Consider the following 27,839-nt stretch of genomic DNA (forward strand, 5'->3'; position numbering starts at 1 on the left):
CCGGGTAGTTCCGAGTAGTTTCATGTAGTTTCATGTAGTTCCGAGTACTTCCGAGTAGTTCATTGTAGTGACGAGTAGTTCCGAGAAGTTCCAAGTAGTTCCGAGTAGTTCCGAGTATTTCCGGATAGCTCCGGGTAGTTCCGAGTAGTTCCGAGAAGTTCCTAGTAATTCCGATAAGTGCCGAGTATTTCAGAGTATTTTCGAGTAGTTCCGAGTAGTTCCATATATTGACGAGTAGTTCCGGAAAATCAATAGAAAATGATTTATTTAATTGAAAAAAAAAATCGTTTTTTAATTTGTGCTTTAGTTTTTAATGTACTTTACAATAAGAAATTGTTTACTTAAAAAACATCTACTTTAAAACATAATATAATTTTTGTGTACAATTTAGACAATAAATCGCGGGAAAATTAATATATTTGTTGAATATTGTAGCACTCGAACCACTGACGACAGTGACGTCATACCGGCGCCAAGGCAACGGGTCTTACCTTTGAGCTACGTAGGAAATCGCCGAAAGTTGAAGTTAATTTTTATCCTATAAACATGAGGTTAGTTCAATTAAGGAATTGGAATTTCAATTGAAAATTCTGTCCTAATGTTGTGTTAATTTGTGTGGCATAATATGTTAGAGACCGGAGTAGGCCTAACATTAAAAACTAAAGCATTTTTTGAAAATTATTTTAAAATGCGTGTTTCTTATATCTAATGATACATTGAATAATCGAAAAATGTAAGAGTAACCAAACTGACCGCATTTTCGGATAAGACAGTCAATAAATTGTCTACCCAAAAACGTCATTTATTTCATATACTGTGATATTTGTGGTAAACAGTATGTCGGGGAAACAAAAAACACGTATGAGAATCAGATCAGCTATCAAAACATCAAAGCTTGATCAACCGAGATTAGAACCCGGAACTCCTGCTTGATATAATAATAATAATAATAATAATAATAATAAATAATATATTTATACAGGATAAAACAATCAGATAACAGTGTATCTGTTTTACATTGTGGTCCTGCCCATTATACCACTGGGGCTTTCATGGTATAGTTCCCGATTGGATAGTGACATTCTCGGCGTGGGGTACGGCGAGGAAAGCAACACTAGTCCCTCAATCTCCGAAGAGATCCCGCTTCGTGAATAAAATACAGAAAGATGAGGGCGTATCAATTCGATCTCTGCATGGTGTGCGTGTTTCTGTAGGCCTATAAATATCCCAGAGGGTAATAGTTACAATGTAAACGGAATTTTGTCGTGTGGCTCGCACTTGTAGGGTCCAACGGGCATTTTTACCCTACTAATAAAATACTATATCCATTTTGGTTGTACTTGCGCACAGTGATATTAATTGTAGAATTTAGTTTACCACTTGCGCTACTATACCCATTTTGGTTGTAGGCCTATTTGCGCACAGTGATAATAAATCAAGTGATTGCGGGTTGCCCTCGCAATCATTAGTTTATTACTGTGCGCCACTATAACCTTGGTTGTACTTGCGCACAGTGATAATTAAAAGACAAGTAAAAGTCACACATGATTTAGGATCAAAATTGGTTAAACAAGGTGTGTCTTTAATTACTGATTTAAGGTCAACTTAGTTTAGGTAATAATATCAATTAATTCTATTTTACATAGTTTTATCAGATGATTGTAGATAAACATTGGTAAAACAATGTGGGATCACTCATAATGTAAACAGTTTGCATGTCAGCTTAAACTCAACATCTGTTTAACAATACACAATTAGGCCTATCTATGATTTTCTGTTTATTGAATCTGGTTTAATCATATCATGCCAAGTCCCAACTGTAGATGCATTTGCTGGGGTCGTTGGTAGAAGAACTACTTTCGCCGTAGAATGATCAGAACTAGTTTCGGCAGCTTTCTCATCTACTTCATGTGCACTGAAAACATACAAATCAAGGTGTCAAATTTTCTCTCACGCCTTATTATTTATGATGAGTAGTTTTAAAGCGTTAATAGTAAAGACCTATGCTATCACAAATTATTCCATGAAAACAACAGACGTTCTTAAAATATGACTAAGAAATGTTAACCTTTTCTAACAACTTTAACTACTGAATTGTTTTTTTCTTGTAATTGTATTTCTGTGTCTGTATTTTAACTTGAACGCCTACAACTTTAAACCATGTAATGTGTGATGAGGGATATAATAAATGAAATTAAATACAAACGGGAATACTAATACAAAAAATGTATAAATGTAATCAGTATGAGCCATGGAAGACTACACTTAGTTTGTAAAACATATTAAAATTTAAATAGTGGGAATAAAACAAACGAGAGGCAAATGGATTGCTGAAAGTGCGTGAATGTTACAAACTTATTTTGGGTTTAAAACGTTTTAAAAACATTAACAAAATATACAGCATGCAACCCAACAATTTCAGCATTTGGTCTGCATGTTTGTATCAACCTGAATAAATAAATTAAATTAAATAAATCAAAACATAATAAATACTCACATGAGCATCGTTTCGATTAAAGGTGCAATATGTTCCCATGAATATTTAGTAAGTTTCCTAAGCTTCGTTGTCCAAGTTGGAGTCAATTTTAGACAGACACGAGAGGCAGCAATACAAGACGCAGCAACAAGTGACGGCATACAACTTGAAAATACATGATCTGTTGTTGGAAAAAATTATTAGGTTAATAAAATGATTTAAACATCGGTGAGTATACACTTACGGTTCGTTTCCATTTCGCCGCTGAGGTTTATATAAAATAATTATTGCTTACGTATGTATGTTCGTAAACTATTCTCTCTTGAATCATTAGGAAACATGCTATATTTGTATGTAGACACTACAAACAAAATAGTTAGTTAACAAAACATTCTATCAGTACTAATTACCCGAGGTTATGCATTAATACCTGAGTATAAGACCTGGATATGAGATATGAGGAATTAGTATAAGAGCTCGCACAAACACATTCGTTTTTCGGTGTTTAAAATCATGTTTATTTGTTGTTATTATTATCAGAACGAAAGATAACACCTGCAACTCCATATTCACACCAGAGACGCTATACGTTTGCTCTGCTTTGATTTTGGAACGAGGCAGCGACTCCTTATGCCTGTAATATAGATGTTTAATTCCTCAAACAAATACCTTGAAGTGAAATATCTAAGAAATATTTGGTGTACTTCTTCATGTATGTGACGGCATCAGATAGTGATGTCAGAGGTTGCCCAGCATGTAGATCTCTATCACAAACGGCATCAGTAATGTAGTAGTCCATAAAATGAACAGCGGTCGGTATTGAAATTTTCCAAGAAAAAAATTCCAACAGAAGAATTTCCATTTTTAAGTAATCACTCTTTTTGTCGGACTCGTAAGCACAACTGTTAAAATTGCATAGACTCATAACCTTTTCTTCTTTTTCTTCATATTTTGCTGTCAAAACAAATCATAAGGTTTACCCACAGTGGTTTTTAATTACCATCATAAACTATGAAACCTAAATTGCCATTATAACGTTCATCAAATTCTCAAATATATAGAGAGAAGTACACGCTAAAGACTTCTAGCTGGCATATGTTGCATTTTTGTCATTACATCTGATGGTTGATCAGGGTACTAAATTTGCTGATAATATTTTATTTTGCATGTTTGTTTCACTGCCGCACTAATTATGTTACTTACTTGCAATAACAAGACAGGAAAGGGCAACAAGATGCAATGTTGCTTCTTTAATATCATACTTGTCCATAAACCTGTCCATGCAATATATTGCCAGATGTAAAGTGTATGCTGATATATCGTACTTCTCGGAAATTATAGCCAACCAATCAACTAGAAATCTTCGTAGACCAATCTGCGGAGAATTGCAGTTAAATGCAGCCAACTGCTTTTCTTTTGCCTTGAGGGTATGGTGGATGTCACAAGCCAGATCGGGATCAGTCCACTCATCTCGTATCAGTGTCATGCTGTTGAGGCTTTTTGATGGCAGACCTACAATTAAATTCAAGTTATAAACATTACAATATTATATCATCGATAATTGATGTCAGAATGAAGTTCTACTATAAGATATGGATATATAATGTTAGACGACTGCAAGACATCGTCATTTATCACCTTTGCACACATCCTTCTTGCACATACATGTTACATTATGTGCGCAGACATTTGATATCATCCTATATTTATCACCTATGCACACATCCTTCTTGCACATACATGTTACATTATGTGCGCAGACATTTGATATCATCCTATATTTATCACCTATGCACACATCCTTCTTGCACATACATGTTACATTATGTGCGCAGACATTTGATATATATATATATCATCCTATATGTATCACCTATGCACACATCCTTCTTGCACATAAATGTTGCATTATGTTCGCGGACATTTGGTATATAAGTCACAAAGTCACAAGTCACAAATCAGTTTATTTTGATCCATAAATAAAACAAAAATACAAAGCAAAAAATATACAAAAGGACCAGGGAGACTTCCATTAAGGCCAAAGCCGCATGCATGGAAGCCACCCAAACATTTTAAATAATATATAATTCTGTATGTAATATAATTTAAAAATTAACAAATCATAAAATCAACAAATCATATCAGTTCAGCTACAACCCATCTCTATTACATACATAACAATTTTGGATATAACATAAATCATCATTTATTATTCTGAAATAAAATTATTTTTTAAATATGTAGAAAAACCTTTTAAAGAATGTGTATTTACCTTTTTAGTGATCAAATTGACAGTATTGTTAATTAATAAAGGTAGGCTATACCTAATACACTTCTTTGCAAACTCATGATTGACCCTCACAAAATGAAAGTTGTCTTTAATACGTGTGTTATACGAGTGTAAAGCTGAATTTAGTTCTAAAGGAAACCTTTGAAAATAATCAGGTAACATATTATTTGAATATTTAAAGTAAAATTTTAATGGCATAGTTTATGAATATCACTTAAATTTAGAAATCTGAGTTTTTTTAAAAGAGGTTCTGAATGGGCATTGTATTTACTTTGAGTAAAAATACGTAAAGCTTTCTTCTGCAATATTGTTACTCTTTCACAAGCATAACCCCAAACCAGTATACCATAATTTATGGGCGAAACAACTAAAGAGTTATATAAAATATTCATAACATTTTCTGGGATAAAGCGCTTAAGTTTATTTAAAATGCCAATCGTTTTGGAAATCTTAGTTGAAATATAATCACCATGGCTATTCCAATTTAGACGTTTATTAATAATTATACCAAGGAAGTTGAAATTATGAACCCGCTGAATCTTAACATTGTCAATTTCTATATCTAACGTATCAACACGACGTTTACTCATATGAAATATCATATACTTCGACTTTAACACATTTAATGATATTTTATTTAATTTAGGCCATTCACTAACTTTATCAAGTTCAATGTTGAGAATGTTGTTAATTGGATTACATGTCCTGAGGGTGCTTAAAAGTGTTGTATCGTCTGCATATATTATAGTTTTAAAAATAGTGCTAACGTTTGCGATATCGTTTATGTATGATAAACAAAAGCGGACCCAGTATTGATCCTTGTGGAACACCTGTAGTTATCTGTAAAATATCAGATTGAGTTCCATTAATGTCCACATATTGTTTAAGATTAGTTAAATAATCCTTCATAAGATTAAGTGAATTCGAGTGAAGGCCATAATGATTCAATTTGTGAAACATTATTTTGTGATCTAATGTATCAAATGCTTTTGATAGGTCCAAATATATGTTAATAGGTATTTCATAATTGTCCATGTGTTGAATAACTTTATCTACAAGCTCAAGTGCAGCAAATTCCGTAGAATGGCCTGACCGAAACCATATTGGCTGCTGTAAAATAATTTATTTATTTGAAAGTGGAAATATAATTGGTTGTAAATAACTTTTTCAACAATTTTGGATATTGCAGGGAGCAACGAGATTGGACGATAATTTGTAAAACAAGAGTTATCACCATTTTTAAAACAAAGGTATAACTCTAGCTATTTTCAGTTTATCAGGAAAAATCCCTGTGTTTATCATTTGATTTATAATTATTGTGAGTGGTTTGATTATAATTGATTTAATCGATTTAATTAATTTCGTTGATAAACCATCACAACCACAACTTGACTTTGATTTTAATTTATCTATAATTTCCAAAACTGTATCTTCATTTACATTTTAAAAATTAAAGTTATTTGTTTTATTTGAGAGAAAATGTTCAAAAGATTTGTTACAGCTGTCAGTATTGATTTTATTTGCAAGGTTTGGGCCAATATTTGTGAAATATAAATTAAATTTATTTGCTATTTCTAATTGATTTGTTATTGATCGATCATCATCTTTAAATAATTCAGGAAAATGTCTACAATTTTTTGTTTTATTTAGAACATCATTTATGGTTGACCAGGTTTTACGAATGTCATCTTTACATTTGGAGAAGCATGATTCATAATACATTTTTTCAGCTGTCCTAATGTTACTTTTAAGAATGTTGTTATATGTTTTAAGATTTATTTTTAATGTATCATGCTCATTTGATGTTGTTGGGGTGTTCTTATTAATTTTAGGTGTAGTTTATCCCTAAACTTGATAGATTTGATTATTCCACTAGTAATCCAATTTGATTTTTTGTGTTTATGTTTATTAAATTTTACAATTTTATAAGGCATACATTTATTTTTAGCAGTCATTATAAGATTATTCATGATATTATAATTTTTGTTGGGGTTTGAAGCAGGGTCATGATCTAATTTTGAATGTATGTCAGAGTTTTCTATTTCATTAACACATTTGATGATGTCACTATGATTATAACTTTTAACATGGTGGACAGGATTTGCTTTTTTGAGAGATGTATTTAGTATATCAAGACATAGAAAATAAGGTTGATGGTCACTGAATTTCTTAATCATAATACCGGAATTAGCACTATTTGATGATTTATTTAATCTACAGAAAACGTTATCGATCAGAGTTCCACTTCGGTTTGAAAATCTAGTTGGCAGTGTGATATAGGGATAACTGAAACTTGTAAGTGTATCAAAAAAATTACTAAAACACTATTTTTCATTTATTTTAAGTACATTAATGTTTGTGTCTCCAGTTATAATAATCTCTTGATTGAGTTTGTCAAAACGTGTAAGTTCATGGACCAGCTCCTGTATAAACCTATTGTAATTTTCATTTAAATCTTTAGGTGGGCGATATATATTACCAAGGAGTATGTTTTTCACCAGGTTATACCCTGTTATTTCAAGAAATTGACCTTATTGTAATTTTCATTTAGATCTTTAGGTGGGCGATATTATTACCAAAGGAGTATGTTTTTCACCAGGTTATACCCTGTTATTTCAAGAAATTGACCTTCCCATTCAGTAGAATGAACAACAGTTGATTTCACAGTGTAATTAAAATCTTTATATATATATATATATCATCCTAAACCTGAAGCTTAGTGCTGAATTGTGTCTAAATGATCTTTTAAATGTATAGACCTAACTTTGACCATGCTTTGATAAAAGAGTAAATTATCTGGCCATATATGACATCAAAACATCCGTTAAGTACAATTTAAACATGAAGGTCACCTTTAATTAAGCGAACCAGTACATTATTTAAATTTTTATACGTGATGACGTAATCAAAATGAAATTGGTGGTAAACCATGAGAAATACAATTAAATTTGCCCATTGAAAGGACAGTGACGCAAACAATGAAAACGCAGCTAATGATTATAAATTGATTTGAGCATTTGTTTTTATAATTGTGGTGTGATTATATGTTAAACCTTGAATGTAGTTTATGTGTAGCGAATTTAATTGATATCTGACAAGCAGTTATGAAAAGTGGTAGGGTGGTCAAACAAAATCAATAGGGTCAGAGATCTTACGTTGCAGCCCTAAGTGTATGGAACAGTTTACTAGTCTGAACACTTTAAGATCAACCTGACGTCGCTATTCGCTGTGATAATATTGGTCTCAAATTGATTAGTACATTCATATAAAGGGATATTTTAGTAAAAATGACATCACAACAGAAAGATAAAAACAATGAAAATGTATATTTACAATGGGATAAGGCACTGCAATGTGTCTCATGATAATGATGTGTTGTTTTGTTTTATATCATTACGGTATATACTGGCACCTGGAGAGGATCGGTTTAACTGTGCTATTGGTCAGTGGGTTAACTGTACTATTGGTCATATAAAATATAACATGAATGGAATCTGAAATACAGAAACATCTTGTTAAAAAGAGGAAAACGATTCATGTACCTAATTTTACCTTTGAGAAACGAATTCTATATCATTATTAAAATGTATCCGAATAAACCCCCGCTTTGAATAAACAATGACCCTCCCTCGAATAAATCCATCCCCCTCCCCCACCCCCACCCCTCTATACCCCCATAGGATGGAATAATGATACGATCTGGTTAGACAGAGTTTCATTGGTGAAATGATGGCTGCTAAATTTGTGTCAAGATCAATATTATTATGGATGAGGAGTTATACTAGTAGGTCGATTCAAAGTAATTGGAACATCGCTAATCTTATAAGAACGCAAATATTTCTCTTCCCTGGGATTTTCTTAGATTGTCGTATATTGTTTATATATTATTTATTATTATCTATTTCAATTAGTTTTCGTTCACACGCACACAACTGACTTGTTTGGCAATTATTTATTAATTTTATTTGGCTTATAACAATTGTGTCATGCCTGTTGTTATTATTATTACAAAAACACACCGTTAACATAAGTCCATAATGATAAGTAATTTTTTTTTTTAATTTAAATTAACAGGTACAATATATATTATGATCTTAATCTAAGCTATAAACGGATTGCATGGTACTTGTGCAACAACCACGCCAGTATATGAGTGAATGGTCCGTGAGCACAATCACAGTTACTGAAGCTTGTATACGTACAAACTTAAATTACGGTATGTAAAATATAACGTTCAAGCATGAAATACATATTAATTTATATGACAAAATATACTGAAATAGCCATAAAATACTTACATTTAACTGTACTAGTAGTCCCCTCCAAGAGACTAATTACACAACATGTGGTTATAGGTTGTATGCAAATTCATTGGTTGTGACTGATTAAATGATTTAAGGATTATTCCATTTTACAGGAAGAGAGGTCATGACGTGTGATTGAATTAATACAATTATCCCAAGTTCCCAACCTATACAATTTGAGGATTTATACAGAGCAATTAAACAAGTTAAAAATATAGGACTAGTTTGCGATTTCGGTAAAAATAGTGAGCCCCAATATTATAATTTCGTCATTTGCTGCCATGCTGCGTATAGGCCATGGTATGGTGGAACCCAATCCGCAAAACAGCTTCGCTTTTTAACTTTCCATAATTAAATCCTTTTAAGATGATTGTTACAAGACGATAATGGGAACTCATTGCTACTATTTTGACATAAGTACCCATAACCTTATGTTATAGGGTGACATCAAAAGAAAATAAAAAGAGAGTAGCCCAGCACATCACAGCTAGCGAATATTGGCTACAGTGGACAACTTAACAAAGAAGGTATCATCATGCAAAAATTAAATTATATTATGAAAGATAGTATGGTACAATCCTTTATTTGTGCAATATAATTTTAATCGGACTGGTTTTAGACTATTGGGTTAGGAATCGGTCTCGCAAGATATCGACATTTTATTTTATCCAAATCTATTTTTTATTGTAACAATAGCCTATTTTAAATGTTTAACATTTCATAAAGTTTTCAATACTCTTGTTTTTTTAACTCTTATTTTATATTTTGAGTCTGGAAAAAGTGAAAAAAGTTTGGTCACTTAATTGTTCAGTCTTTTGATGTATTTAATGCCTAATTAGCAATTGGCAAAGGAAAGTTAAATTTCCAGATTATAGACAACGAAAATCTTTGAATGAATGTCACGATTGACATTCGCATTCCACAAGATTTCCTCATCTAGAATCGCTTCAAAATGAAAGGAATTATGATTAGATTAATTTTCAGTATATTATCATCGGGCGGTTTGATTTAGAATTTTCTGAATAAATAAATGAATTAATAACAGCGATAGTCTCCAAATAAGGAAGTCATCGAACAGCCCCTACCAAATATGGAATTTGGGTATTATAATATCTGATAAACCCGGAAGTGTAGAATACAGTACACCACTAGTATACTATACTACTAGCCCTTCGAGTAGAGGAGGGAGGTACAAGAACTTAATTCGCAAAACATCGATTTTTCAATCTAATAATATTCAGTCGAGATGTCTGTGACGTTAAGTAAGTATTACAGTGTGCGCTGCATTTGAAATAAAATGTTAGGCCTAGTAGTCTAGGCCTACTAGGTACGTACTAGGCGTTAGCTAGTGAGGCCTTCTTTCTTGCTAGGCCCTACCTACTACGGCGGCGCCTCTATCTATACATACTACTAGTACTACTAACTAGTACAACTAGCTCTTTAGACGATCGGGCCCATAATGGATGATCGGGCTTATTTCCAAGCGGGTACCAACGCGTGTGTGGCTCAACATAATTATTCTTGCTTGTAATAAACCATTTATAAAGCCTGTTTTCCTGTCGACGTTAAGTTACGTTGAGTTGCGTTGAGTTGACATATTCAACGATTTAACAGGAAAAGGGGGTAAAACTTAACGTTGAAAATCGTTAAAATCTTAAATCGTTAAAGTTGAACTCGATTCAACTTTAACGATTACGATCGTTACGATCGTTAAAACTGACCAATCAAATGGTCCACAAATTACGTCATTGCAGTTTGTGAAAAAATAGGTACGCGCTGACAATTCTTGAATGTTTACAACGCGACGATGTTTTTCACCTTTTTTGTACACTTTTAAGGTATGATATTTATAAAAAACAAGTGTAAGTTAAATTAAATTATAATATTAAACCAATTAAATTTAATGTTTGTCTTTAGTGTAAGCCTAGATTAAGATATCAACGAAAGTATGTCCTAGGCTGGGTTTAAGCATCAAAACCCGTAACTTTTTCAATTTTCACGCGGTCCCGGCTGCGCGCGGCCGGCCTTAGTTTTGCAACACTTCACGTCCGCGTGTCCCAGCAACGCTCGAGAGAACCAAGAAACTATGAACGATCGCGTAAAAATGTGTAAATATTGGCGGTCCGACTCGATCATCGTCATCGCTATTTTATTTTCAACTTTAACGATTTTAAACTCAACGCAACTCAACGTATTTCAACGTCGACAGGAAAACAGGCTTAAAAGGCCTGTTTCTGCTAGACGGTAGAACATAATAAAAGCACATCAATCAAGCCCACGATGGGTCATGCTAATCTGCGCCCGGTAGGGTTTAATTATGATATAACATTTTATCAAGTAGTAGTACATACTAACAATACATATTTATTGAATGATCTTGTGATATTTAATTATTTTAACGCAGTGGCTAAAAATATGGTACCGTATCCTAACTTCTGCTTGCTAAAGGTATAGTATGGTAAAATTGCATTACGTCATATTAATCAGCCAGTGAGTGGGGTGTACGTATATTAGTATTTTGTATTGCCTGATTAAAACACCCTATGAACAACATTGAACATGACTTGTTTTTTTTCTCTATTAATGTGTTTCACTCTAAAGGGTCTCTGTATGCAGCCCTTCCAAGGACCGAAAGAGCTAAAAGCATGAAACTTGGTGGAGATCCCAAAGGAAAAAACTTTCTGTACTGTAATGGAAATTCAGTTTTTATTAGAGACATTGAGGTAAGTTTTATTGATTAGTAGCAAAGAACCCCATGAATTTTGTTTAATTTTTATCCTTTCTGATTCCTCATTGCAGAAATATAATTGACCTTTGTGTAATATAAACATATAGTACACACCAATCAAAATGGAGTTGAAATACTAGTCTGTGATTTTTAAATTTACCTTTGAATATAACAATTTCAATACATGTTTGAGCTATGTTGGCTTAATGTGTACTCTCACATTGATTTAAATTGAGTTATTCTTTATTGTTGTTGAAAATGAAAACATCAATCTCACTTATAATCTTAAGGATATGTGGTTTGTAGTCAAATTGAGATTGATGTTTTCATATACTGTATGTTGTTTTAAACCTATTATTCAATTTCAATTTGTATTTTATGTATCCAACACTCATCATTTCATCTTTACAGAATCCAACACTATGTGATATTTACAGTCAGCATTCAAAGGATACAACTGTGGCTGCATATTCTCCTAGCGGCTTCTACATTGCCTCTGCAGGTAGATTAGTATACACAATGAATGTTTATTAGTGTAATGGTACAACTAATGGCATGAGATGAATGAAGGTTATATATCAACGAGGCAAAGCCAAGTTGATATTTAACCTTTCATCATTCACCAAATGCAATTATTTGTACCACCATTACACGAATATAAAACATTCATTATTTGTTTTATATAACATCTAAATAACCCTAACCCTGTCATTTGAATCAAATAAAAGGTAGCCCTAGCCAAGGCCTACAGTTGATTCACATTGATTAAAACACTAACATTTGGTTTTTAATAATTATTATATTAAATGTTATATTTATATAGATTTAATAAACACGATCTAAAGCTAATTTAAATGCCTTTTTGATCTAAATTAGTACATATATCTCTCCAGAAATGTACTTCCATCGCATTTTTTTTTTCGTACACGAGAAAATGTAGTAGTATACGATCGTTTAATAGTGCGTACTATTGCACGCCATGACCCACATTCGTCCAATCAAATGACAGGAATTATTTAGGTGTTATATAATGTACATTATAATAGGTATCCCAATGAAAGCGCACAGAGGGGTATCACTTTTGAAATATTGACGAAATTCGAAAAAGTAGTATGACTTTGATGTTAAATAAATCGTATTCAATCTTAATTAATACTTACAAAATTTATATTGTTTGAAAGTACTTGTTTTAATCTATGTATAAGTGTGTTTATAATTAAAATTAATGAATTAGTTGCCGAGAAAATGCGATTTTAAAACGGTTCTAAAATCCCGTCGAGCCGATTTCCGCGCGTTGAAAACCTCATCGGAAAATCCCCATCAGTTTTCAAAACACGATCGCACGATTACCATTGGAGCTAGCGGATTAATTTTTGTTGTATGTTATCAGGCTTTAAATAAGCTTTAATTTGATACAAAAATCGTCTTCTATAAATAGGTTTTTCGTAACGAAAAGTCAATTTTTGTGACAAAAATCCAATTTTGATTCACCGTTTATGGAAAAATATTATGGATTTTGGTATTAAATTATAGCTAAATCTACATTGAAATCGATAAAACATAGTTTACAAACGTATTGTGCATGGTAATTGTGCGAACTACATTTTAAAATGGTGCATGAGGCGTAAATCCCGTTCAAAATTTTAAAGATCCAACCATTATAATCCGGTGAATATTGTAGTGAGTAAAATATTGTACTCTAAAATACGCGCGTGTTTGTTGTGGCGTTTTCCGTTAAATACATTAATGCACCCTATCAGCGAATGGTACGTTCCATATTTTGAACACGTTGTTTAGTTTTCCTCGCTCGAGTTCGACCGGCTCGACGCGAGATGTGTGACAGCAGCGATGTCGGAGATTGACATGTCCTTTTCCGTCGTAGAATATCTGGTTTTACACATTAATTTAACAACTTAAAATTGATGTAATGTGCGGAAGATTTATTATGCAAGTATACAATGCAAATGCGTTAGGTTAAAATGTACCGAGGAAATTTATTAAGCTAATTTACCAACGTTACATTTGACTCTGTATACGGCGGCCGAAAGTCATTAACTGCAACCGAAATACTTTAACGGGAGCGACTACTGATCGCGAGTAAGCCGTGACTTGGCCTAAACTTTAGCTCCGTATTTCAATTTAATAACGTAATAATACGAAAAGAAAACAATTTTTATAATGTTATATATACTATTCAGGTAAACAATTAATTGTTTTAATTAACATTGATTATTTTAAATGAGTTTATTTTGACCCATATTGTGCGTTTGCCTTAAAAGAGCATATCTTACTTAGCAGCCCGGCTTAGATTTGGTGTCATAATCATATGGGCCTAAAATCTTGTTTTACGTATTCAAAAGTTATATATAATAGTATTTATGATTGAAATTATAAATATAAAGTATATTAAAATATTCTAATAATTATACTTACCGAAAATTAGTGTAAAAGAAAGGAAACAGTACACACCGTTTTTAACATACTTTTTCATTTTTTTTTTTATAATTTTAAATTTCACCATTAAAAAAATTTTTTTTTTTCATATACACATCTAAAATATATTTATTAATGAAATATACACTACATTCTAACAAGTACAAAAAAAATTAAATGAATTAGTACAGTAGTTCAAAAGTTACAGATCATTGAAAAATTACAGTTTTTTCATTTTTTAGGGAATTCCAGCAAAAATAGGCGTTAAATGCTTTCCTACCACTTTGCGGACCAATAATTTAAAAAATAGGTTTCGTTGAGGCTCCAAAAAAAATAGAGTTGTACAACTCTGTGATATCTATAGGTTTAACAAAATTCAAAACTTTTAACTAATTATTGTAAAAGTTATAACCTTTTAAAAATGCTTCCAATTTCAACTGCAAAAAACACAATTTTTTGGCAAAAAATCGTATATTTTTTTACCACTTTAAATAACCATAACTTTAGAACGGGTAATCGGATTTCAATCATTTAAATTGCAAAATGCTAATTACATTAAGTTCTTTATGGTTAACTGAAAGAAAATGTAAAAAAATTAATCTGAATTTTTTCATTGGGATACCTAATTATAATGTCAACAGTTGCCAATTTACATTGTTTTCCCAAAATTTATTAATGTACATAAATTCAATATCATTCAATGTGGCAATACTCAGCACTGTATTCATTGATTTATATTTTGTATTTACTGTGTACAGTTATTTAGTACACTGGATGTTTTAAAGTACATAGGTAGGTCTATTTGGGTTAATTGTTAATAATGTTTCAGCACTATCAGGAGAGTCTTTTATAGCGATATTTTTTGCTTTTTGACAATCCGCCAGGATAGTGTTCTGCGCTTTTTCTCTGCTTGTTGTTGTTCTATGTAATTTATGCTTTTTGTATTTTTTTTGTTTTATTTTTCTGGATAATAAATGAATATGAATATGAATATGAATATGAAATAATGACAATTTTATTTTGCAGATATATCCGGTAAAGTCCGTATCTGGGACACAACACAAAAAGAGCATATTCTTAAAAATGAATACCAACCTATTTCTGGCCAAATCACTGATATCGCATGGTCTGATGATAGCAAACGGCTAGCTATAACAGGTGCTGGGAAACAGTCGTAAGTAAAATGAAGTGTATCCAGGATGTTTGGAGGTGGCGAAAGGAGGTTTCTTAGTCCTCCTAAATCCACTAGTTTATTCACGTCCACAAGTTGTAATGACCATATAACATTTTTTAAATATAGAATCTTAACCATAACTGCTTTAAATTTTAAAAGATACAAATGTTATCTTAATTAATTGCATTAGATTCGCTGCAGTTTTCCTTGCTGACACTGGTACAACAGTTGGTACAATAAATTGCCATAGTTCGGTTACAAACTCAATTGCCTACCGACCTACTCGTCCATTCAGGATTGTTACAGCATCTGACGATAGAACTGCCGGAATGTTTGAAGGACCACCATTCAAATACAAGAAAGTTCTTGAAGTAAGTGCAGTATACTTAAACAGCACTGTGGTCATGTTACAAGAGATTATCTGATAAAAATCCTAGAAATGTAAAATTGTTTTATATTATTTATGACATTCCCATTATTTATATAAACATTATTATAACACACCTATTCTTGCCATTTGATTGGAAAAATTGGCAGCCCCTTTTTTTTCTTGTTTAGTGAGAGTTGATTTAACACTATTCCATAAAAAAAAAAAAATGCTAAAACAGTATTCTTTTAAACTTGTTTTATTAGGATCATGCTGGTTTTGTTAATATTGTCAGATACTCATCAGATGGTAAAATCTTTGCAACTGGTTCATCCGATAGAAAGGTATGTTCTTTTTTAATTTTGATTCTCTATAAAAATAAATTATTTTAACTTTAGTTTTAAAAATTCAAATTATCTTGTCTACTTATAAAGCTATATAATCGGCACGGGTCCAGTGTACACATCTAGCTCATGTGCACTTTAAAGAACCCAGTGCATATTTCAGAAGAGTAGGGGGTTACCCTGGTTCATCTCAGCCCCTGTCATGGACATACAAAAGAGCACTGTTTGGAGGCAGAACTCGATCACAAACAGACCCTTAAGGGAGTAGAAAGTAATGGTATGTGTTGTCCACACCTGTGCGCAATTCAGCCCAGTAGGCTGCAATTTGCAGGTTATTTTCCCATTTACGTTTACATAATATATAATTTTCTTTTAGGTGTTTTTATATGAGGGTAAAGATGGTATGTTATTGCACCCACTTGGTGGTGAAGGAACAGAAGTTCATTCTGGTGGAGTCATGTCTGTAAGTAAAGTTGGGTTTAGCCGTGAGTGATCATTTAGCTTTTGCGCCACTGTATGAAGTTAACTCCTGTACTTGTTTCTTTGTTAGCTTGCATGGAGCCCAGACAACACACAACTGCTGACAGTTTCAGCAGACAAAACTGCTAAACTCTGGGATGTTTCTGAAAACAAACTGGTTGCGTAAGTCATTACCTCAAACTCTTTCTAACAATTAAATCTGACTTTGTGCTCTAAATATTATTAGAAATGTATACAGTTGGTGTTATAGATGATTCAAATTATTAATTTGAACTTGTATATTTCATAGTGAGCATTTCTTTGGCAATGATGTTGGCAACCAACAGCTTGGTTGTCTCTGGCAGGGACAACACATTCTTTCTGTTTCTCTATCTGGCGACATTTCCTACCTTGATTTTTCAAGTCCGTCCAAAGTCATCCGTACACTCAAGGTATGTTTTGATGCAAAGCAATACCACTTATAGTTATATTACTTTACTTCATCTGCTTTCTATAGTAGTGTGAAATATCCTGTTTAACCAAGTGTGTAAATCTTACAATATACACTGCTTTCCCAATGTGTTAGAGCAACAAGCCATATTTATTATTGACATACAGGAGTATCATTTTAAAGATGAACTTACTTTACTAGTGTTTGTGTGTGTGAGTATGGCGATAAATGCAAATGCACTCTTCAACTTCATTCTGCAATCCTTTTGATCTAAGTCAAAGTTTTACGAAATGCACCTTATAAAAGTAGCAAATTTAATGAATTTAGTAAAGTCTGTATATTTACTTTATCTCCATCTACTGTATATATTTTTCAGGGACACCAGAAAACTATTACTGCAATGACTCTGTCAAATGACAAATCAACTCTATTCTCTGGAAGCTTTGACAACCGAATCCATATCCTTTTATTGTCATCTGGTCATTGTTAATGCACTGTGACCCTTTTCTTTTCCTTGGCTTGAGAAGTGATTTTATTTCTACATCATACATTGGAAATAATAAACATCTATTCCACATCAACTTAGCATATTTAATATGATTATGTGCTACAGTATATAAAAATTCATATTCCAATTCATACTTTCACTTCAGTGCAGTTTCATTTAGATTCAGTATAACTTCTTAACATAACCTACGCTCATGGAGTAGAGATTCTGGTGAATGTGAAGAAATTGTAGGTAATGCACACAAAAATCAAATAAACCGCATGATTGCTATTGAAAACAAGATTGTTACAGCCGCAATGGATGATACAGTCAAAAGCTTTGATAGTAATTCAAAGCAGTTTACGTAAGTTATTTGGGCTTGAATTACTCTTTAAGCTTGAACTGGGTGGTCTGCAGATTACAACTTACTCTTTAAGCTTGAACTGGGTGGTCTGCAGATTACAACTTACTCTTTAAGCTTGAACTGGGTGGTCTGCAGATTACAACTTACTCTTTAAGCTTGAACTGGGTGGTCTGCAGATTACAACTTACTCTTTAAGCTTGAACTGGGTGGTCTGCAGATTACAACTTACTCTTTAAGCTTGAACTGGGTGGTCTGCAGATTACAACTTACTCTTTAAGCTTGAACTGGGTGGTCTGCAGATTACAACTTACTCTTTAAGCTTGAACTGGGTGGTCTGCAGATTACAACTTACTCTTTAAGCTTGAACTGGGTGGTCTGCAGATTACAACTTACTCTTTAAGCTTGAACTGGGTGGTCTGCAGATTACAACTTACTCTTTAAGCTTGAACTGGGTGGTCTGCAGATTACAACTTACTCTTTAAGCTTGAACTGGGTGGTCTGCAGATTACAACTTACTCTTTAAGCTTGAACTGGGTGGTCTGCAGATTACAACTTACTCTTTAAGCTTGAACTGGGTGGTCTGCAGATTACAACTTACTCTTTAAGCTTGAACTGGGTGGTCTGCAGATTACAACTTACTCTTTAAGCTTGAACTGGGTGGTCTGCAGATTACAACTTACTCTTTAAGCTTGAACTGGGTGGTCTGCAGATTACAACTTACTCTTTAAGCTTGAACTGGGTGGTCTGCAGATTACAACTTACTCTTTAAGCTTGAACTGGGTGGTCTGCAGATTACAACTTTACATTTTTTATGTACAGATTATTTATGATTTAAAATCAGAAACCCAATTATTCATTCACACTTATTAAGCAATATATATTTACATTATATGCAATGTTGCAGGGATCTTACAGAGAAAAGCTTATTGTCTTTAGTCGTAAAACCCTTTGAAAAGTTTTATACAAGTTGATGGGAAAAAATAATACTAGAGTAATTGTTTAATTGTGTATTCTTTTTAAAGGGATGAATCATTTGGAACAAATGGTGTTCCCAAAGGATTGAGTTGTATTGGAGACTTAACAGTTGTTGCAACTGTTAATGAAGTAAGTCCCTCTGTAAATCCAGACATGATTGAACCACCAGCATTTTTCATTGTTTTTAATATTAACAACATAAATGGAGAATTTTTCTTAATAATATCATCATGCATATACAGTAATACACTTTTATTTTTAGGTAACATTATTAAGAAATGGGAAAAAAGTCTTTAGTCAACCAGAAAAATGTGAATCATATTCTGCATCAATTCACCCAGGAAAGACAGAAGTTGCTGTAGGAAGGCAGGTCAGTAATGAGTACATTTAATTCTACTGCTTTAAACAGCAATTTATGTCTATTTATAATGCTATAGTTGCTTCTAAAGTAATAATAACTAATGACGTCTTGTAATAGTGTAATACTTATTCTATTACTGTAATTTCACTCAATAATGGTTATACTACACACTATATAATCTACATAAAGATGTATCACTAAAGTTTTTATTTTTTTTTATAGGATAACAAAGTATTCATCTACAAAATAGAAGGAGATACCCTTGTGAAGAGCAGCGAGCTGGAGGCCAAGGGTAGCGTGAATGATGTTTGTTATTCACCTGATGGAGCTTACCTTGCAGCTGTCAATTCTAACAAAACAGTCAATGTACATAAGGTGGATGAATCTTATATGGTAAGAATCCTTCAAGAAAATATTATATACCAATCAATTGTTAACTTTTTATAATTATACTTTGTATATGTTTTTCCCCTTAAAATGTGTGTGTAGTTATTACCAAATAGATGGACACACCATACTGCAAGTGTAATGAGGGTTGATTGGTCACCAGACAGTCGTTACCTGGCCACTGTCGGACTGGACACTAATATTATTATATGGAGTATTGAAAACCCAAGCAACCCAATTTTGAGACAAAGTAGGTTGTTTCATCAGATTTCAAATAATTATTTATATATTTTGAATGCAAATACAAGTAAGGATTTACCTCAACATGACTAATTGTAGGTTGTCATAGTGGCTGTAAAATTCCAATTGTTTGACCTTTAAACTCTGACCCTGCTATTATTAGATAGCAAACAAAACGTTGTTGGTAATATGAGGCTTATGTTTCCCATGCCATTTGATAAATGTATTATTCAGTCTTATTATACTATATATTTTTTTTAGTTTACTATTTATTTAGCATACATAAATATTAAATTTGTTATATATTTACTTGACGTGATTGTCTGTTTTAATATTTTTCATTATAGGAGCACATGGTACTGGTGCCATTAATAGCATAGTATGGCTAAGTGAAAACACAATTGCAACAGCTGGTGCTGATAGCTGTCTTAAGGAATGGACCATAGAGCATGCATAGGAAACAATGCGGAAACACACCTCAACATTTTTAGTGCTTATTTTTATAATGATATGTATTTCTGTACAGTGAAATCATTTTGAAACTAATAATAACAAACTAAAACATTTATGTGCATCCTGTTAATTATTTCTAGTTTTTATAAATATTATTAACAATAGTTATTGATTTCATAAATATCATAATTATGACCTATTTTTATATAAAGGCAGCAGCTGTAATAATTTGATGCAGTGTTATGAATAGGGTACTACATTAAAGAGACTATAGTGTAGCTTCTAGGTTTTGTATTATAATTATATAAAAGTTACGTTTGTGCTAAAATGCTTCTTTATTATAATTATTATTACTTGCATTTAATTTTGTTTTCTTTAAGAGATGGTTGCAATTTCAACTCTGATAATGTTGGTATTACATTTCTTGGATATACGTTAAATCGTGGTCATTTGTATGTTTAGTTTATGTAACACATTATAGAAACATAGAGAGTTAAATCCAATACCACATTTGCGTTTCTTTTTTAAATCAAATTCAATTTCAGAATAAATTCTTAAACATACTAGTATTAGAGAGAATGAACAGACCTATGTTTTTGTGTTAATGATTTCTGTGTACCGCAATTATATGGATGGAGGCCTTCACTACCTTACCACCAGTCAATGTGCATGTTTCAATTCGACTGCTTCCGAAGTAGAATGACGTCATAGTAGAATTGATCCAGACACATGAATGTATGTAATTAGACCAACACAAACTATATGATCAATAAACTGCTTTTATGCAAAATAACCAGTAAAGAGTAGATCTAATAACTGCTAATAACCAGTGAAGAGTAGATCTAATAAATAATAAACTACTGTACAATAATAGAGTATTAAACATTTTACAGAAAAATACAACATTCTTAAATCATTTTTTTTAAATCAATAAACCAATAAAATAATTTTTTTTATATTTATAATTGCAATATAAATGCAGATGAAATAAGACTAGGCCTATACAGATAAATAGTGGGTCTTAACTTGAGTTTCTTCTTCTCAATCCGCCCCAATCGAGAACCTCAACCTTTCATACTACCACTGCGGTGCTTTCGTGGTTTTTATTGAATAATCGTACATTTTATCAGAAAAATATTTATCTTTTTATCTGGCTACTATAATAATAATATTTTTTTAGTAATCTCCCGGCCTCGCTACCTTTTTAATATACTTGCCCCAAGTGTGTAGTTATTTGTCGAGGCCAAAATATTTATCTTTTTTACAAATATTAAGTCAAAACTCCGTCTAGAACCCAGACTACCTTCTAAGTTCATACGTTCTGCATTCAATATGATTAATAAGAACTGGTTTGTGCAGGAATGAATGCGGGTCGAGTGCTGTCAATAATATGAAGAATATTGCGTGATGCGATGCTCTCTGCGTTAACGTGGTTTATTTCAACTAGTTTTGTCCTTTCACGTTTAAACTTTGTCCTCCTGTTCTGAAACCATACCTTTACCTGAAACATTTTTAAAGTAAATATAATAGAATCAGGTAACAACTCCCTGGGTAAACTATTGTAATTATTACTCATAGTCTCTTACATTCGGAGTATCAGAATTTCACAAATGTCTTAAAACTCAGGATTTGACCATGTCGTTAACATTTTCATAAAGGCCAGAAAACCAATCTGTTTCTATTTTCAATGTATAATAAGGGTATTCTAAAACATGTGAACAGGCAACTTCAAACAACTTACTTGAGTTTCTGACAAGTTTAATTTAGCAGCTAACATACATCTATCCTTCCCAACCACATATTGAGTTTTAATAAACTCTTCTTCTAGACGTTGAAGCTGATGTGCTGAAAATGACGTTCGTTCTCGTTTAGGACGATCTAAATCCAACCCTTTAGGAAAAATCATCTCTTTCTTCTGGCCATTGTGATCTAAACATTTTTTAAATAATAATAATCTATAATAACACCATTTAAAATATTTAAAATATTATATATAACAGCATAATAAAAATACATATCTACATATGATGGATATCTAGAAAGAAATATTATAGGGCCCACGACTTATAAACATGCCGTATTTAATTCTTATACAAAAGTTGATGCAGTTGTTATTATCAGAAAAGATGCAACAACGCAGACAATTTTCATATTGCTGTTGATTGAAATTATAATCATTTTTATTTTTCATGTTTGTAATGCACCGATTAAACTTAAATTTAAAAAAAGAAAAAGAAGCCATAGATAACAAGAGCCATTACAAAATTAAAAAAAACAAACAAATAAATGATATGGGAACTGCAGACATGTTAACATCCTCGAAAACAAACTTTCCATCTTGATTTCTTGTGCGTGAAATCGATCAGATTAATTGTTAAAATGTTTGTATATCACTTGCTGTTCTGTGATTGGTTATAATTTCTTAATGTTTCTATCCATGTTATCACTTGCTGTTCTGTGATTGGTTAATAATTTTTTAATGTGTATACCCATGATATCACTTGCTGTTCTGTGATTGGTTAATAATTTTTAATTCAGGATAATAATAAACATTTAATTTTTTCAACCCAAACAACGTAAAAGGATATTTGTTAAATAAAATGTAAGTACAGTTAAACCAACACTATCCAAAGTATTATTGTAAAGAGACATTCAGCAAAAATCCTTTTTTACTGTACGGTAATTGGCACTTTCCGGATAACCATTGTGATTGTCGTGTTACCTTTTTATAATAAATTATAGTTAGTCAAAATACAGTAGTTAAATCTTTAAAATGTGCTTAATGCTTATAGACATGCAATTGGAGAAAATAAATTATTAGCAATTTTATTTTACCATTGTATACAGCATTTTGTAATGTAAAATTGCTGTGTGAAATTTAAATAAACTCATTAAGAAGAATAACATGTTGTCAATCAGTTAAAAAAACAATAGATTTATCTGCTGACACTTGCCAGAAACACTTGAACACTGCAAAATGGCTAACATACAACAACAATAACAAATTGCTATTGGAGTTCTATATTTATCTCTGACAATGTAGTGCCTTAATTGTAATTTCCTTTACTCTTTACCACCTTAACATTTTGTCATTGACTTCTAACAAACATTGCTGTCTGTTAACGTGATAGACATCGAAACATAACTATAAGCAAGGTTCAACGTGAATTGTTACACAATTTTTGTACTACTCGAATTAATCACCTTATCGGTGATGACTTGTAACAATTTATATAGAAATCGTGACTTCTTATCCGGTGCTTCCCACTTAATTCATGACAGGTCATCACATAAGGATTGTAGCAACACATTTTGTGGCAAACGACGCCATTGACGACACAAGAGAAGAACAAACTTTGGCCAGCTAAAAAAAAACTACAAGGTACGATACGTGGATTTACATAATACAAAAAGAGAGCACTGAGGAGAGCTGTCAAAAACAATCGCCAAAGGGCGTGTCTCTCCAACTTCAAACAAGCTAAAACATGACAAGCAAAAATAAAATAAAAAAACAAAAGTACAATATGGCAATCTAATGACAAGCAAAAATAAAATAAAAATACAAAATTACAATATGGCAATCTAATTTTAAAAATTAGATGTATGAATACAATGAATTATTGTTGATTTTGTTCGTATGAGCTGCTTCAAATGAGCTGCTTCAAATGAGCTGCTTCAAATGAGCTGCTTCAAATGAGCTGCTTCAAATGAGCTGCTTCAAATGAGCTGCTTCAAATGAGCTGCTTCAAATGAGCTGCTTCAAATGAGCTGCTTCAAATGAGCTGCTTCAAATGAGCTGCTTCAAATATGAAAATAAAGGTAAAACCATAAAGTAGAATATACTAATGATTTATGAAGTTATTGCACATTTTCTTTAAATACCTATGGTTATTTTATTTATTCATTTTATTTATATATATTTTTTTATTTATTTTATGTTTTGTTTATTCTATATATAGGGCAACGTATTTTACAAATATAATTATTTGAACAATTTAAATATTATAATATTAGCATTATTATTTGATAATTGTTAAGTAAAATTGAATTAATGGAAGGCTAGTATAATAAACGACAAACAAATAAATAGTAAACTATAATTATTAGTTCCGCCTGATTGAATTAATGGAAGGCTAGTATAATAAACGACAAACAAATAAATAGTAAACTATAATTATTAGTTCCGCCTGATTGAATTAATGGAAGGCTAGTATAATAAACGACAAACAAATAAATAGTAAACTATAATTATTAGTTCCGCCTGATTGAATTAATGGAAGGCTAGTATAATAAACGACAAACAAATAAATAGTAAACTATAATTATTAGTTCCGCCTGCTCAATGGTATAGTTCTACACCCATTTTAAGAACACAAAATGTTGTATTGTATTTAGGATCGTATCTTAAATTTCTATATTATAAAAAGTAAGCTGTTATTATTTATGTTTGCAAAAAATAAATTCAGTAAAAAATGATTTGAGCAAAGAAAGAAAAACCGGTTTCCTCACATTGTTACTGTTATAGGCCAACAAGCGTTATGTAAATTTGTGGTTTTCCCATATATCCAAACCGTGTGTACGGTCGACGAAGAACCGTTAAACCTAACATTGTTACTGTTATAGGCCAACAAGCGTTATGTAAATGTGTGGTTTTCCCATATATCCAAACCGTGTGTACGGTCGACGAAGAACCGTTAAACCTAACATTGTTACTGTTATAGGCCAACAAGCGTTATGTAAATGTGTGGTTTTCCCATATATCCAAACCGTGTGTACGGTCGACGAAGAACCGTTAAACCTAACATTGTTACTGTTATAGGCCAACAAGCGTTATGTAAATGTGTGGTTTTCCCATATATCCAAACCGTGTGTACGGTCGACGAAGAACCGTTAAACCTAACATTGTTACTGTTATAGGCCAACAAGCGTTATGTAAATGTGTGGTTTTCCCATCCATATATCCAAACCGTGTGTACGGTCGACGAAGAACCGTTAAACCTAACATTGTTACTGTTATAGGCCAACAAGCGTTATGTAAATGTGTGGTTTTCCCATAATATATCCAAACCGTGTGTACGGTCGACGAAGAACCGTTAAACCTAACATTGTTACTGTTATAGGCCAACAAGCGTTATGTAAATGTGTGGTTTTCCCATATATCCAAACCGTGTGTACGGTCGACGAAGAACCGTTAAACCTAACATTGTTACTGTTATAGGCCAACAAGCGTTATGTAAATGTGTGGTTTTCCCATATATCCAAACCGTGTGTACGGTCGACGAAGAACCGTTAAACCTAACATTGTTACTGTTATAGGCCAACAAGCGTTATGTAAATGTGTGGTTTTCCCATCCATATATCCAAACCGTGTGTACGGTCGACGAAGAACCGTTAAACCTAACATTGTTACTGTTATAGGCCAACAAGCGTTATGTAAATGTGTGGTTTTCCCATATATCCAAACCGTGTGTACGGTCGACGAAGAACCGTTAAACCTAACATTGTTACTGTTATAGGCCAACAAGCGTTATGTAAATGTGTGGTTTTCCCATAATATATCCAAACCGTGTGTACGGTCGACGAAGAACCGTTAAACCTAACATTGTTACTGTTATAGGCCAACAAGCGTTATGTAAATGTGTGGTTTTCCCATCCATATATCCAAACCGTGTGTACGGTCGACGAAGAACCGTTAAACCTAACATTGTTACTGTTATAGGCCAACAAGCGTTATGTAAATGTGTGGTTTTCCCATATATCCAAACCGTGTGTACGGTCGACGAAGAACCGTTAAACCTAACATTGTTACTGTTATAGGCCAACAAGCGTTATGTAAATGTGTGGTTTTCCCATATATCCAAACCGTGTGTACGGTCGACGAAGAACCGTTAAACCTAACATTGGGTTAATTGAGTCAGAAATAAGAAGTGAACAATAGTTGAGTCTACGAATTAGAGTGTAACTTTCCAATGTAAGCAGTCTTTATTGAAATACTATAGCAAGTGAGACTCTTAATAATAAAATATTAGGGGAATTAGACTCTTTCTAATACGCCTCGGTAAATCGTCGGAGACAGGAGCTGGATACTGGCTCCGAAGAAAACTGATTCCAGCTCACTTTGGTGCGTGTACCCAATTAACAGATTAATTAAGTCGTGGATGCGTAATCAATTTATAGAGTGGATATAGTTTCATATTCTCTGTAATTATTTTCTTTACTAATCAAAGTTTAATCGGCAATTAAGCAGCGTTGTCAATAACCACGAACGCAACTTTGACTGCTGCGTTATAAAACAAACAATTACGCGCCACAACCTTTACAAACGAATATTGGTAACCCTTGACAAAATAATAGTGGACGGATACTTTTTTGTAAATATGTACTGTATACTCTATTTTTAATGAAAACATTTTTTAAGACAACAATATGTAAATAAAGTTGAATTGACATTAAACCAATTTCGTCCTCTTACACTTTAGGTGTAGGCCTAATAAACAAAACTAGAATGGAAATACGGAATGACAATGAATAAAACATGATGAAAATAGAATAAATAGAATTACTAAATAATACCTGTAAATTCAAGTACCCTACAATAAGACATCATTTTCGACGACGAAGACGAAGACGACGACGGTGATTTTGTTTCATTTCCTCTTAATTCATCTTCAGATATTCTTGTGTTTACGTCGGCCTGGTACCGTAACACGAGAGGCATCTGTACGTTTTGTTTTTGTGCACAGGAAATTATTACAGAATCTTCAAAATTATTTTTTATTGGAATATTTTTTCTTGGCCACATTTCGTCCTCAAACCATCTTACAAATGGTCTTCCAACTATTCTACCTTCCATAAAGACCAAGAAGAACACAGCTAGACCAATATCCTTTAAACGTCAGTAGTCCAGGTAGTTTCAAAATAAGCAAAATATCGACAGCTGTAAAAATAGAAATAACTTAATGACTGAAGTTATGACAACTCGACTACATCGAAGTAAAATGCAAACTAGTTTTATAAACTCTTACACTTGAAAGTTAAAAACTTTATTATTACGCATCGCGCATGGGCAATTAAGCATAACCGGTGACGGGACAGTGCGACTAGCGTCTGTCAATTCGCATGGTGTCTAAGCCAATTCAATTATATTCTATTAATTAGGCGTTCATGGCAGAATCAGCTCAATTGGTTAATTGCCCCGTACGTCGATTTTCAACTTATTATTGTAATGAATTAATGTTTAGTCTCTTTGGGTGAGAGGTCGCCTTGTATTTAAATTGGCCAGGAATTGTTCACCAACACCTCCCGTCGGCATGATTTCTGCGGGGAACGTATAGAGAAACGTGACGTCACAGTTACTCGTAGGCTCAGGTTTTTTATTGGACAATAGTATATTCCCTACAATTAGATTGATTGATTGATTGACAGTTTCAAAACATGGGGTGTCTGTAACCAGGGACAAGAAAATTGCATATTACTCTTCTCTGGTGTGACTTTATTACTAATACTTATATATTATAAACTTAATAGTAGGCCTATTTTATTTTGT

At 32.5% G+C, this 27,839-nt stretch overlaps 2 protein-coding genes across 2 annotated transcripts; one reads left to right on the forward strand and one right to left on the reverse strand.

The window, feature by feature from the left end:
• Nucleotides 1-1,581: 1,581 nt before the first annotated feature.
• LOC140047476 (cyclin-J-like) lies at nucleotides 1,582-9,131 on the reverse strand. Its single transcript, XM_072092519.1, has 5 exons — nucleotides 9,065-9,131; nucleotides 3,680-3,988; nucleotides 3,146-3,430; nucleotides 2,498-2,657; nucleotides 1,582-1,915 (listed from the first exon to the last, which is right to left on the reverse strand). Exons 2-5 carry the CDS (start codon nucleotides 3,960-3,962, stop codon nucleotides 1,765-1,767), a joined length of 879 nt encoding a protein of 292 aa, XP_071948620.1. The 5' UTR covers nucleotides 3,963-3,988; nucleotides 9,065-9,131; the 3' UTR covers nucleotides 1,582-1,764.
• A 1,064-nt stretch (nucleotides 9,132-10,195) lies between these two features.
• LOC140048108 (actin-interacting protein 1-like) lies at nucleotides 10,196-21,196 on the forward strand. Its single transcript, XM_072093127.1, has 16 exons — nucleotides 10,196-10,332; nucleotides 11,672-11,793; nucleotides 12,210-12,300; nucleotides 15,258-15,405; nucleotides 15,596-15,776; nucleotides 16,039-16,116; nucleotides 16,493-16,579; nucleotides 16,667-16,758; nucleotides 16,886-17,027; nucleotides 17,403-17,483; nucleotides 17,723-17,877; nucleotides 18,900-18,981; nucleotides 19,115-19,222; nucleotides 19,436-19,606; nucleotides 19,703-19,850; nucleotides 20,188-21,196. The coding sequence occupies exons 1-16, from the start codon at nucleotides 10,317-10,319 to the stop codon at nucleotides 20,295-20,297; spliced, it is 1,812 nt and encodes a 603-aa protein (XP_071949228.1). The 5' UTR covers nucleotides 10,196-10,316; the 3' UTR covers nucleotides 20,298-21,196.
• The last annotated feature ends 6,643 nt before the right edge of the window (nucleotides 21,197-27,839 follow it).

This window comes from Antedon mediterranea, chromosome 4 (genome assembly GCF_964355755.1).
Source record: "Antedon mediterranea chromosome 4, ecAntMedi1.1, whole genome shotgun sequence".
NCBI lineage: Eukaryota > Metazoa > Echinodermata > Crinoidea > Comatulida > Antedonidae > Antedon > Antedon mediterranea.